At 44.6% G+C, this 12872-nt stretch overlaps 1 protein-coding gene across 1 annotated transcript in view; it reads right to left on the bottom strand.

Moving 5' to 3' along the window:
* Positions 1–2579: 2579 nt before the first annotated feature.
* fbxl17 (F-box and leucine-rich repeat protein 17) overlaps positions 2580–12872 on the bottom strand; it is a 198410-nt gene continuing 188117 nt past the window's right edge. Inside the window, exon 11 of the mRNA XM_079739659.1 lies at positions 2580–5387. Within this exon, the coding sequence (XP_079595785.1) occupies positions 5250–5387 (138 nt within the window). The 3' untranslated portion in view covers positions 2580–5249. The remainder of the gene's footprint in view (positions 5388–12872) is intronic.

Below are 12872 nucleotides of genomic sequence, written 5' to 3'. Positions count from 1 at the left end.
CGTGCCAACCCGTGCAATCCACCTTAATCAGTGGGATAATTGATGGCATGGGCTTACCTTCGCTAAGGCGCTAATTGATACACGAAAAACCCACCGAGCTGCATAATTTACCGAGAGAGAAATAGAAGACGGATGTGTATGTGTTTGTGTTGAGGGGGATTCATTTGTCTTTAAGTGACTACCAAGTCCAAGCTGAAGGCTATAGATTAATACTTCTTCTTTCCATGTCCAATTGGCTTTAAGCCACAGGATTGCATGCATGAATGTTCATAATCAAGAACGGTCGACAGGCTGTTGACCTGTGCAGTACCGTTCACGTCTTCTACCGGTGTCATTTTCTCAAGGCATCAGCCCTTCTGTGAATCAACAAGCCAATAATGATTGGGATTTTTCCTTTATCAGCCCCCTTTCTCTCTGACAGAAAATAATATGGGGCGAGCAGCATGAAGTATGAGCAGAATTCATAAAGAGAAGATAAGGAGGGAAGGGGAATGCAGAGGTTATCCTGAGTGCTGGGGAAAATCTTCTGGGAGTCGGGAGATCCAGGGCCGAAGTCCTCTGTGGTTGCAGCCAATCAACAGCTTAGAGGTGGACGCCTCAACACTGTTCCTATTGGAGCTCCAGATCAGTCTGAGGGAGCCCCGTTGAGGGAGCGTGTCCCTCCTGAGAAGGTCAGCGTTATGGTGCTCAGGAGCATGTACTGTATATTGGTAGCACTGTACTCCGACAATTCAGGCGCACGCTCACTCAGATGTGCACCGAATGTGTCAAATCAAAAGAACTAGAGGCTTTGGAATAGTACAGTGTCTGGGCTCACAAAACATATACAAGCCTTCACAGCTAAATCAGAGTTCAACAGAGTGGACAGCATCCAAAAAACTAGACTAAAAAACAACACACATTCTGTTGTAGCTTGGGAACATTGTTGAAGCTACTCAAAGTCAAGTACCCAAAAGGACTGAAAGGGCCGTCTCGAGAGAGGAAAGCAGCAGGTTATGTGCAAATGCTTTTTTTGGCAAACACTGTTGAATGCTGATGCCGAAGGCAGCATACCCTTCACTAGGTAACCCCCAACCCTGTGCTTCAGCTCCTATTGAGACACCTCTGCGCATCCATAAATTCACTGATCATTTGAATTGTTTTAATGATACAAATCTGTTATTAGTTATATTATTAATACAAATCTATTAATCTATTCAGTTGTGTTGTGACTCTAAAAGTGCTTACCAATTTAATGGCACTCGTTGGAGGTCTTTTGATTGACTGACAGCATCTTGTCAACGAGGTGATGTATCCCTCTCTTGTTAACGCGTCGAAAACCAGGTTTCCTTGACATAACTTTGTACAAAAACAACGTCTTACACATCTCCTTACTCTGTAGGGGGACTGGCAGGTGCCATCCTTTAAAGACACGGTGATAATGGCAATGTTAGCAAAAAGAATCTCAATCTAAAATTGGAATCCAAAAAGAAAATATTCACTGACAATACAATGCGCTGGGCTCATTTGGGGCGGGGGTTGGTGTGAAAGAATGTACCTTTAAATACATGTCTGATGCTGGTTCCTGTGTTTGATCCCAGGAAAGGAAACACCTACAAACACCTTGAACAAAGAAAAAAGCACATGAGCACTTGAAAGGGGCAACATTGTGAAAAGACAAGTCGACACACCGAATGACAGCTCTTTAGCTCTTTGCTTTGAACTCTTAGCCGTCGTTGTCAGGCAGCAAGTGGACACCACCCAGCTCTGCTTCAGAAGAGAGCAGCTCCCTGTGATGTCGACCATGTGTTTTCAAGTTAGTTACTGGATGGAGGTTGAAACACACATTTCTTATTAAATGAGCTTGCTGCTGTGATCCCTAGAGACACACTTTTGTTTGTGCATTTTAGTTTCCACACCTTTTAGTTTGGTTAACTTGGTCTGGTTTCTGTTAACACAGCAATATTTAATAGAGGAGCAAAATATGGAAACAAACACCACACTCGGCAAAAACAACTAAACTCTTCAGAATAAGAACCACAGCAACCATATCGGATCACTCTCGTGGAGGTATCAAAGACGTTCTTGCAGTGAAATAAGAATAAAACAATATTTTAAAGACCAGCATGCTACAAAATACAATATTAGTATAAATTGTGTTTATTGTATGTATCCCGATGATATGAAAGATATATCGAATGGCAACTAAAATAGAAACATTATCTCATCAATTGCGTGGAGGTAAGTTATGGCAAGTCTCTGGGCATCTCATTAAGTTTGAAGGCATATCATCCAGACCACACATTGAAAACAATGGTTTGATGCATGTTCTAGCCCTTGACTCATGGCAGGGACTTATTTGCCTGTTCATTTTCATCCACACATAATGTATATCATTAGCATACTTCACTTTTTAGGCCAGCACAGGTATGTTTTAGGCTAGCCCAACTGAGTTGTTTTGGTCCACAAACCTAACTAGAGAGGGACTAGTTGTATGTAACCACTCTCTCACCTCTTCTCACACCTGTTGCACACAAACTAGGTGTGAAAGCTTGTCGAATCGACAAGATGAACAGTGGAATTGGTACTGATATAATGCACAAATGCACACACACACAGGCACAGACACGCACGCATGCACACACACACACACACGCACACACAAACAATGGCAGTGAGAAAGAGTGAGTAAGAAAGAGACTGTAAGTAGTAGTGTTTTAATTCATCTTTATGTAAATCCAGTCATTTACGGTTGCCTTAACAAATCAGGGATCAAGTGTATCAACATCAAGCGGAGAAGAAAGTGCAAGAGGGGATTACAATAGAAGAGAAAGAAAGAGAAACTCTCTGCGAGGAAGGAGCTCGAAATCCAGACGAGGGCAAAATGAACGCTTTGTTAATCGTCTGAAACGCGGCATGTACCGTAAACTATTACAGCGCCGCCTCCAGTCTGAGCCCCCCCTTCAACCCATGCGTGTGGAGGCCGGGGCCGAAGAGGGTTCTCACGTGGTAGAAAAATACAGTGGCTGTTTCTTTTGCATAATGCTCTACTGAGTTGATGTTTTTTTTTCCCCTAAGGGACCGATGTAAATTGAGCAGCTCGTCCCTAGAGTCCACCGACGATGCTCAAGACACTTTTCCTTTTGTGTTTTTTTTGTTTGTTTTTTTGCATGTTTTTATTCGTTTACATCCTAAATCGCAAAAAAAGAAAAGCCCCTCGATGCACTGCTACATAGCTAACATTGTAGGTATATGCTCTTATCCGAAAGAAGGGCTAAATGAAATCCCACACAGCACTGCTTAACCAAACCATAACGTCAGCATACAGGTCCTGGCATAATCCCAGGCCACTGAGTACACTGTCTCTAAATAGTAAACATCGTTTGGACAGAGGAAAATAACAAACTAAAAAACAAAACAGATCCGAGGACATCTACTCCAAACCATTCACATTCCATGTTCTCTACTATATTCATTTTTTTGGATAAGTAAATAGACTATCAAAAAAGATACATTATAATGGTGCATTACTGAACTTTTACCACACTCCCTATCTTTGAGCGACACGAAAAAATGTGGTTTGATACGGAGATAATAATACAAAAAACATATGGATCTTTAAACCTCTCTGTTGTGGGGTAAATGATTGAATGACAAATACCATGCACTTAAGGCAACTTTTTCTTCCATCGTCAAAGTAATTTGGATTCATATTGTGGTAGACTGACCCTGGCTTTGTAGGTAAAGGCCACTTCTATTTCAAGCACTGTAGTGGTTTGATTCTAAAAACATTTCAAAGAAAGGGTCAATCAATCGGTTACACCGAATCTCTGCGTTGCATCAGAGATCAGCGATGAGTCGCGGACGCACGAATGCTGATGTGAAAATTCAAACCCCATGCAGAAAACAGGTCTGAGGAACAAGGTGATGGTTGCAATTAAAACACGTTCTCAAACATGTGTCGGGGGGGGGGGGGGGGAACGGCTTGTACTCCGCCAGGGCAGTTGTTCAGACTCTTCTTGTTATTATCTCAGATCAAATCGTTCGTCTGAACCGTGCTGATGTGCTATAAATGTCACCGCGCCGTCTTTCAACACAGAGCCTAGCAACCGAGTCCAGCACAACTTAGCACAAATAAACGCACAAACGCTTAGAACAGGGCAATTAACACCTAATAAAGGCAGAAAACTGTTGGGAAAAACAAAACGATTAGTGCCGGGAGTGAGGTTCGGGGCACCAATCTTTCTGCTTGAGTTTTGTTTAAGTCTTTTGTTTTCCTCAGACACGTGTTTCAATCAAGTCTTGCAGTCCAAAGTCTATCCCGGTCAGAGCGCCATAATCCATCTTCTGTAATACCGCCATTGTGCGATTTAATTTAGCTTTTTCCGAGTGTGATATCAGCATCGGTGAGTTGGGTTGTAAGAATTGTTGTCCTGACCAAGCCTTTGAGCAACATGTATGGGCCATTCAAAACAACAACAACAACAACGTTCTTTTCGAACACCACAGATGTAATGACGCCATTGTTTTGTCCAACTTTTGTCCTCTGGTCCACTCCCCCAGGCACCCTCAACCCAAACCACACTTAGGGATCGGGCCGAGTGTTCAGTGTGACTAAGTCCTGAAAAGTCCTCCACTGAGCAGTGCTTACGAGGGGCTTGATATCATACACAGCCTCCAGCTGCTAATGCACTGACACGGACCACACTGCTGGAGCCTCACTACATAGATGAACCCTATAGTGGTGCTAAAACACTCCCACCCAGCGTCCATCAACTAAAGATGCACACATACGCAGCCTATACACATTTGCATCGTACTTGAAATATACTTTGACAGAAGTAGAAGTTAAAAAATAATAAAACAAACATTTAAAAGTCAACAATGGCTAAAATTAAACAAATATAAATGTAACAACCTATGAGGGTATGCACGTTCGGTGTGTGTGTGTGTGTGTGTGTGTGTGTGTGTGTGTGTGTGTGTGTGTGTGTGTGTGTGTGTGTGTGTGTGTGTGTGTGTGTGTGTGTGTGTAAGTTTGAACACTCAATGAAAAACAAACATACATGACATGTTTCTGGGTTGCATTATGAAGAGAACATTGTTTTGTATGAGGGTGTGTTTGGGTCCATTTTCATCTTCATATTTATGTGCACATGAGTCTGTCAACTGTGTGTGTGTGTGTGTGTGTGTGTGTGTGTGTGTGTGTGTGTGTGTGTGTGTGTGTGTGTGTGTGAGTGTGTGATTGTGTTTGTGTTGAGTTCTTCCGGTAGCTACAAGGCGTTGGATGTGTTGGGGCTCCATCCCATCTGATAGGCTCTCTCAAGCGTTCTCTTGCAGTCCTGCATCACCGTGCTGAACACGATGTGAGGGTACTGCACAACCAGCCTCTCCACTGTCTCCTCGTTCACCTGCAAGTAGACAGAGAGGGGGGGGGGGGGGGGGGGGGGGGGGGGGGAACAGAGAACAGTCTGGGAATCACGTTTTGATTAAATGAGCAGGGAGTTAATTCAGCCTGGAGGGGGAAGGAGTGGGAAAGGGTGGAGAGAGAGAGAGGGAAAGTGAGAGAAAGAAAGAGTGAGCGAAAGAGAGAGAGAGAAAGAGAATTGGGTACAATGGGTTATGCAACTCAACCTATTCACTTTTTTATATAAATATTTTTTATTTTATATGAATGTCAGCACTGTAATGTTGGCGTCGTCATACATGCGTGTCACTCCCACACACAGACACACAAACACACACCACAGCATAGACAAGACTAAGAAGCTCACGAGGCAACACTGTCATTAAACGGGCGCTAAAAGGCTATGAGTGCAGGCTAACGGCCCACACTATCCCCCAGTGGTGACCAGACCCTCATCCCAGTGCAATCGGCAGAGAGCTCCAGCATATTGACAATGAGCAGAGACAGAGCACCCCCAGAGACCCAGCGGGGTTAACCACAATCCACCCAGAACTGTCTCCCCACCTAGCCCGTAGGCATGACACTTTCCAGGGGAAGTGATGTATAAACACTCACACATGCAGAACACACTTGCGCGGCGTTGCCAAAGCTCTGACAAAATATTTCACGGTTTCCTCGTCCAAACATTTGGCTTTCACAGTGTTTTCCATTAAAATATTTAAGCTGAACGGCGACAGCTTTCCCAGACCAGATTCCTGACGAGTTTTGTAATCTTTTTCCATTGTCTTCGTCTTGAGTCGTTGTTTTCTTCTTGGGGGTCATGATAAGGATCTGCTGAAGGTTCTCGAAGTGATTGGGGTTTGCCCTGGATGGAGAGATGTGTAGATACAGTTGTGGTTGATGGAGGTGAAGGAGTGCATCTGACCAGACAGCAGACCCCGGCTCTCGGGTGTCTCTCGTGAGAGGATTAAGAAGCTGTCAGGGCTGGGTTTTGGCTGTGCTGAAGCTTAATCACAACCGGTTCTACATCCCTTGTTCAGAATGGTCAGTAGAGGGTTAGGAAGGGATAGGAAGGCAAAACAAATATATTGATCCTGTCGATCAAAGTCACGATCAAAGGGCTAAATAAAGCATCAACGTTTTTTTTTTATAACTAATCTAATCTAGCAATTTATTCCAACTTCCAATGTTGAACACAACATGTTTTACTTGATGTGATCTACTATTTTGTTTCTAATTGAACCTTTATTTATTCATGCCTGGTTGGCCTGGCATCAACTTCTTTGTGCCTTGCTATGTACCCTAACATGCTGAACTACTGTTTTCTTTCAAAGATAATCATGCTAAGCTAAACAGCGACATGTTTAGCCTGGCATAGTGACCAAGCGCAGATATATTGCAATGTGTATTTCAACAAGGAACAGCATCATGAGCTCAGGGAACTGAGGCACCCAGAGCCATGCTTTCCCCTGCTATTATCACAGTTGTGTAAAGTTTGTTATGACACAATGGCGAGACTCATTAGGAGATAAAACGACAAACCCTTGATTGCCTTCATAACATATTACGCTGTATCATGAAGAGAATGAACCACCCAACTCTGCCACTCGTTAATCAGCATAATTACAATTAAAAGAGATTTAAAGAATAGACCTGTCAGAGAGATGGGAGACCATTACCTTAATGAATGCTTATTTAGTGCTGCTCCACTTGTCACGCAAACCACGGCAGACACAAAATGGCTCCCCATCAGAATGCAGAATCATTTGCTAATTGTAGGTTGCGGAAAACACAGAATGCCGCCACAGTTTGATAGGCAGTTTGAAGACAAACTATTTCATTGGCCAATAGTGTTGATTTTGGTTGTGCAATATGCGTGCAACAAGTCAAAGTCAAAGGCGTTAATTAGAAGTCTGAAAGCAACTCTTGCCCTCAAGTTGATTCAACAACAGTTAAATTGCTAACCTCTTCTATGTATTTGGCTTTTTAACAAGCATCATTGGAATTGAAATCCAACACTCAAATCCAAAGGCCTTCGATGTTGAGGGCCATTAAGCAGAGGTGATGACATCACCACACCTGCAATGATATTTGGAGGCTAGACCCTATGTTGAGACGTTGTGTCCCAGTCAACTCTCTGGATATCGGCCAAAGAGAGTATCCCCACTCCCGACCCCCCAAAAAAATGATCTGGCATTCACTATTTCAAATGAGAGAGACTGAAGCTTGGGCAGAGCAACGCTTCAACATGCATCCTGGGAACAGCGACACGTTTTACAGTGAAGTACGGTGCATTACGGCCAGAGCAGGGAGCGGAAAAGCGGAACTGATACGGTCTTGGGTGACTAGTTCCTGCCCTCTACGGCGCTGACGTGGTGAACAACTCTGCTGTCCCGGACCGGCATTGCCTCGGAAACACGTCTGCCAAGTTTATAGGAGAACCCGTACGAGGGGAGCAGATTGCTCTAATCTTCTGGAAGCATCTGGGAGCACAGCCACAGAGATCTGGAACCAAGCCTACACTTATGACATTTTCTCCCTTTTTAACTTCAAAGATAGCTGCCCTGTAGATGTGAGAGCGGTGTAATGCTGACTGATGGGTAATGCAGTGTTGTCAGGTTTTACAAGTGGAAGAGAGTGAGAGAGAGGGATGGAGACAAAGCTTTATGTATCCGAACCCGTTTGATATAGCTGAACTTTTTGATTGAGTGCTTCGCGGTCAAGGAGAGTGGCTGGGCCCAGGAGATGTGTACACATGATGTGGGTATAGGAGGGTGTATACATCAGTGCTGGGTCTCTCCCCCCCACCCCCCCCCCCCCACACACACACACACTTTTCCCTCCTCCTCGCACATGTTTTTGAGATGCATATCACCGTATGCATGCATCTCTCATTCCCGTCCACTCTCAGTCTTCCGGTATGATGTCATGCCAATACCAGCGTTCTGGAGTCATTACCGCTTCACTGTTTAGTTGAGCGAGGCACCAGCGACACCGTGGACGACAGGACGTCATAACCGAGTGCAACTTGGTTGCAGCTTTGCGTTTAGCACAATGTATGTTGACCAGATGTAGGCAAAGAGGGACGGATGGACTTTAAAGTTGAGTTACTGCTATTTTCCAAACTATAGCCTTACTGCCTGGAATGAAGGCTGCTGTTTGTGTAGCCCAGGCCTTTACCAAAAAAGAAACGTTTTAAAAATAAATTGCTCATTCCATTTGTTCTTCCTCATATTCTCTTACGCGCTCTTTCGAATCCCTGCCTTGATCAGTGGCCTGATGAATATAAATGCATACAGAATTCAGATGACAAAAGATTACCGTCTCACAATGATTTACTTGTTGAGAAAATAGAGCCCATGTCGATTGAGGTGAATATTTGTATCAATTGACCACAACGAAACACCTTCATTTGCATACGATTCAAACCCTTGCACTACACTTGCCAGGGTAGCTTTGACACAAAAAATAATCATGCAGGGAGATGCAGGCAGGACCCAATCTATTCTACACACACGAGTAATTTACTAACAACCACAGCCTCGCGCAATCCTTTAACAACAAATCCTGAATGTTTGCAAATAAATGCCTTGCCCTCGTTTATTTTCCTTAATGTGTGCGTGTGTGTGTCTGTGCGCGTATGCGTGTGTTCTGATACGCGGAGCTGGTTTTCTGTATTGAGCTGGGGGTGAGTGACTGTTCCCCTGGTGACCTCCCCGCCGCCAGAGCGCTCCCCTCTTCTCTCGTCCTTACAGCACTGGCTCTCTCTGAGAACCCCCCACTCTTCTTCTGCAGACGCACTCCATCACCTGGGTAGAATACACATTAAGCAGCGACGCAGGACCGCCTCCCTCCCCCTCCTCCCCCTGCAGGCAGCGCTCTGTAGCGCGTCGTTAACGTGACTAATGCCCGCTTAGTTTTGTGTTCTGGGAGTGCAAGGGGAGACGAAAGATGGGGTTCGTGAATTGATAATGAGGTATGCAAACAGGGCCAGGATGCGCTGGCGTCTGACGTGCGCACTGAGAGCAATCCCTGAGTGTTGCTGGTGTTCAAAGAGAAAAGGATATATAACTCAACATATGCAGAATATATATATATATATCTATACATATATATATTCTTTTTTTTTGCAATATGGGCTATGCTTCTTCAGATAAAAGGTATACCTAAAAAGATTTGACTCAAAGGAAAATTAACACTATTTGTCTTTTACTTTTCTTTCGTTAAACAAAATTGGCCCCATTCCCTTTCCAAGTTTGTCACAGTTTTCTTGCCCCAAGCCCTTAGTCTCTCTTTGTCCATGTGGCAGCCATTGCTAAAGCCGGGCCCATAAAGAGAGACAAACATCCTGAGGCCCTTCAGGGCCCATGTCCACTCCCATGCACAGAGTCCATCAGTCAGCCAGTAAATACATTTGGGCTAAATGTTTAAAAAGGCCATTTAGTCAGAAGAAGAATGCAGTGTATCAGATCTCAGGCGTCTTAAACAGGACCGGATTTAAACGGGATGAGATTTATAGCGTTCTTTAAACCGGTCAAAGTAAAAGCTGGGGCTGTAAAGTTTTGCAAGGACAGGGGGGGCTGTGGTGGCTGGTTCTAAAGGAACTGATAAAAATGGGGAAAAGGTTAAGGAAGGGCTAGAAGGAGGGAGCTGGAGCAGAGAAAGGAGCAGGGATTACATAAATTCTGACTTTTCTTGTGTGTGAGGAATAGTTGGTATATAAGGATTTAGAGGGATGCGTTTGCTCATTGGTTGAGAAAGTAGCCTTTCAGAGTTGTTAAGAGCAAGGCAAGAGTGAGGAAGCATTCTGGGGGATGGCATTGTGAACATACCTTTAAAAATACAAAAAAACAGAGGTCAGGCCCTGCTGGTCCTACTCACGCACCCCGCATCCCTGCACAATATCAGACCACTCAAACAGAGGGTGGGATACACACCAGCACAAACACACACACACACACACACACACACACACACACACACACACACACACACACACACACACACACACACACACACACACACACACACACACACTTCAAAAAGCTCACAGAGAGAGATTCCGAGGCCCGGTTGTAAACCTTCTACCCGCCGTGCGTGACAAAGGTAGCTGAGTGTAGGAGGTTTGGCCCACCCTCACACTGCTTAATCTCAAGAGAAGAAAAAGAAACGGTGCAGGAACATTCCGGCACCGCCAGTGACAGGCACCCGGTCCTAGCCTCGCAAGAGAAAAAGGTGATCTACCTTTGAATAGGTGGTCGATGTAAAGTCCTTGTTGCATTCGGTACTCTGATTATTCAAAAAGGCTGAAAGTGACTCTCTAGAAAGGGTTCACATAACACCGTACAGTACAGCATGTCAATTTATAGTACGGCACGCCAATATATCATTGCATTCGTTTATATGGCATTGATGTATAAAAAAAGTGCTAATAATAACGTTCTCAATGAATTAATGATTAAAAAAAAGCGCTCAGGAGATGGCAAGCATGAGATACACAGGAGAGATATAAACAAACAAGAGACATTGACCGACAGAGAAAGAAATACAATACTAGTGTACACCACTCATACTAACTGCTCCGATAAAGTATAAGGAGTTCAATCAAAACTGTTGACAATATTAGGTATCGTATTGTCAGCAATTTGTAAGGCAAGATCATATCTCTCTCTCTCTCTCTCTCTCTCTCTCTCTCTCTCTCTCTCTCGAAAGCATAGGAACACAGATTCCACAGCAGCTTACTGGGGTCAGACATTGGCAGAGAATGCCATGAGGAATACATTTATACAAGTACGCACACACAGTTTAATTTAGCTTTTTTACACAGCACTTTCCCTTCACTTGGCCCCTGGATAAATAAAGCCCAAGGACACCCCATCCCATTCCACACCTCAAAACATATCTGAGTTGAGACAAATTTCATAGTTTGAGAGTTGTTCTTGTACAGGGTGGAATAGATTGTGGAAATCAATGCACCTCTTTTAAAAGGTAGATCCATTTTTATCCTAAGAAAGGAAAATATTAGGTCGGAACAATTTAACAGTAGCAAGGAGAGACCTTATGGGAAATTATACACTATTTCATTATTTGATTTGAAACAGGTGTAAATAATCTGTCCCCTAACACTAATAGAAAAAGTACTGACGGTCAGAAAACGGTCATGGATTATTTACGTTTTCATCGTTGTAATCGCTTGCCGCATTTAATCGTGATGGTGTCGGTCTGTTTGTTCGTTTCCCTTCGACCAATCCGAGCCATCCGTGGTTTAAAACTCGGCAGCTAACCAAATTGTCGTCCAACTCCTCCGATTGTGTTTGACCGTTTTGTACAGGCATTGCCTGAAGGCAGAGGAAATGGGCTACATTCTATTAGCATTAAAACGCATCAGACAGACCGCACGCCTGGAGGCTAGAAACCAGTTGTGGCCACCTGCTGTATATCACCATGTTTGTAAGAAAAATAAACACACAGACACACACAAACACACACTGTTCACCAGAAGTTAAATATTCACCTTATGGGCAACCACATCTGTCATGATTCCACCATGATGTGTTCTGCCATGCAGAGCACTGGGGATTTGGAAGAAGAAGAGGAGGACGGCCGTGCGAGGAATGAGGAGAAAGAGCACAGCAACAACAGGAAACTGAGGAGATCTGTGTAGGACTAATTGAATTGCCGGAATACCTGAACCCTGAATGCACACGACCTTGGATGACCTTCCCAACAGAGATACACAGGAATAGAGGGACACAGGGTAAAAAAAACCGGAGAGAGAGGTTGTGAGTGAGGGGGGAGAAATGAAACATAAAAGAATGTGCAAGGTTGGGATTTCTTATGGTCGTGTGTGTGTGTTTGGTATTGGTTTTGCTGAAGGTCTTAGTCCCCCCCCCCCCCCCCCCCCCCCTTCACTGTTGGCCTTTCGAAAAAACAAGATGAAGGGATCATCATCGGGGAGGCGTCTCGGACACAATCACACCAATCGATACTGCTCCTCAGCCGGGATAACTCCAGATTACATTGAAGATCACCAACGGCAAATGACTCTTTCAAAGCGCTCTCTCCTCCAGTGAAGACACCAGGGCCCGACCCAGACGAGGAGGGAGAACCCAAACAGGGAGGCTGAACCCTACTGGCTCCTGCGTTGTGTCAGTGCTCGCTTAATAATTAAATCCTAATTCCCGCCGCCCTTCCCCCTCTTTTTTTCCGTTGACAGCCCACATCAAACAACACTTTCGGCCCGCCAAAAAAAGTCTCATTTCCTAAATAACCACTATAAAGGCTTCCCAGCGCCGCACACTAGTGTATCCTCCCACCGCCGATATAAACCTCGCGGCCCTAAACAATTAAGAGCCTTGTTTGTGTCCGCAGATTGCTGCGCCGTGCCCATCCCCCGGCAGCTGGAACGGCCCCGCAGCGTGGCAACCATACTGATTGGGAGAGCGTTCCCTTTAACGACGTCTGCCTGGCCGCGTGTGCGGGCGGCGTT

The sequence above is a fragment of the Pollachius pollachius genome (assembly GCF_949987615.1).
Source record: "Pollachius pollachius genome assembly, chromosome: 1".
In the NCBI taxonomy this organism is placed as follows: Eukaryota; Metazoa; Chordata; class Actinopteri; order Gadiformes; family Gadidae; genus Pollachius; species Pollachius pollachius.
Note: the sequence above shows the minus strand (reverse complement) of the source record. Positions and strands in the feature narration are given on the sequence as shown.